General features: G+C 65.7%; 1 protein-coding gene across 1 annotated transcript in view; it reads right to left on the reverse strand.

Moving 5' to 3' along the window:
* Window positions 1-230, reverse strand: part of LOC104169489 (hexokinase-3-like) — a gene marked incomplete at both ends in the record, with an annotated part of 4,180 nt that overhangs the window by 2,344 nt on the left and 1,606 nt on the right. Inside the window, 1 exon segment of the mRNA XM_009710417.1 lies at window positions 110-214. Within this exon segment, the coding sequence (XP_009708719.1) occupies window positions 110-214 (105 nt within the window).

Raw genomic sequence — 230 nt, forward strand, 5'->3', positions numbered from 1 at the left:
AGGATCCCCCTGAACCTGCCAGAGGAAGAAGAAGATGATGAGGGCTGGATGTGAGGGATCCCACTGGGGTGGGACCCCACCAGGAGCCCCAAGTCCCTCCTCACCTGGCATAGCCCCGGTACAATTCGCCACCCACCCCCACATTGACCACCAGCTGCTCCAGCTCCCGGCTCTGGCACATGTGGCTGAGGATGGCCGCCAGCCCGACGGCACCGAGCGGAAGCGGCCGG

The sequence above is a fragment of the Cariama cristata genome, unplaced genomic scaffold (genome assembly GCF_000690535.1).
Source record: "Cariama cristata isolate BGI_N322 unplaced genomic scaffold, ASM69053v1 scaffold29530, whole genome shotgun sequence".
NCBI classification, from domain to species: domain Eukaryota; kingdom Metazoa; phylum Chordata; class Aves; order Cariamiformes; family Cariamidae; genus Cariama; species Cariama cristata.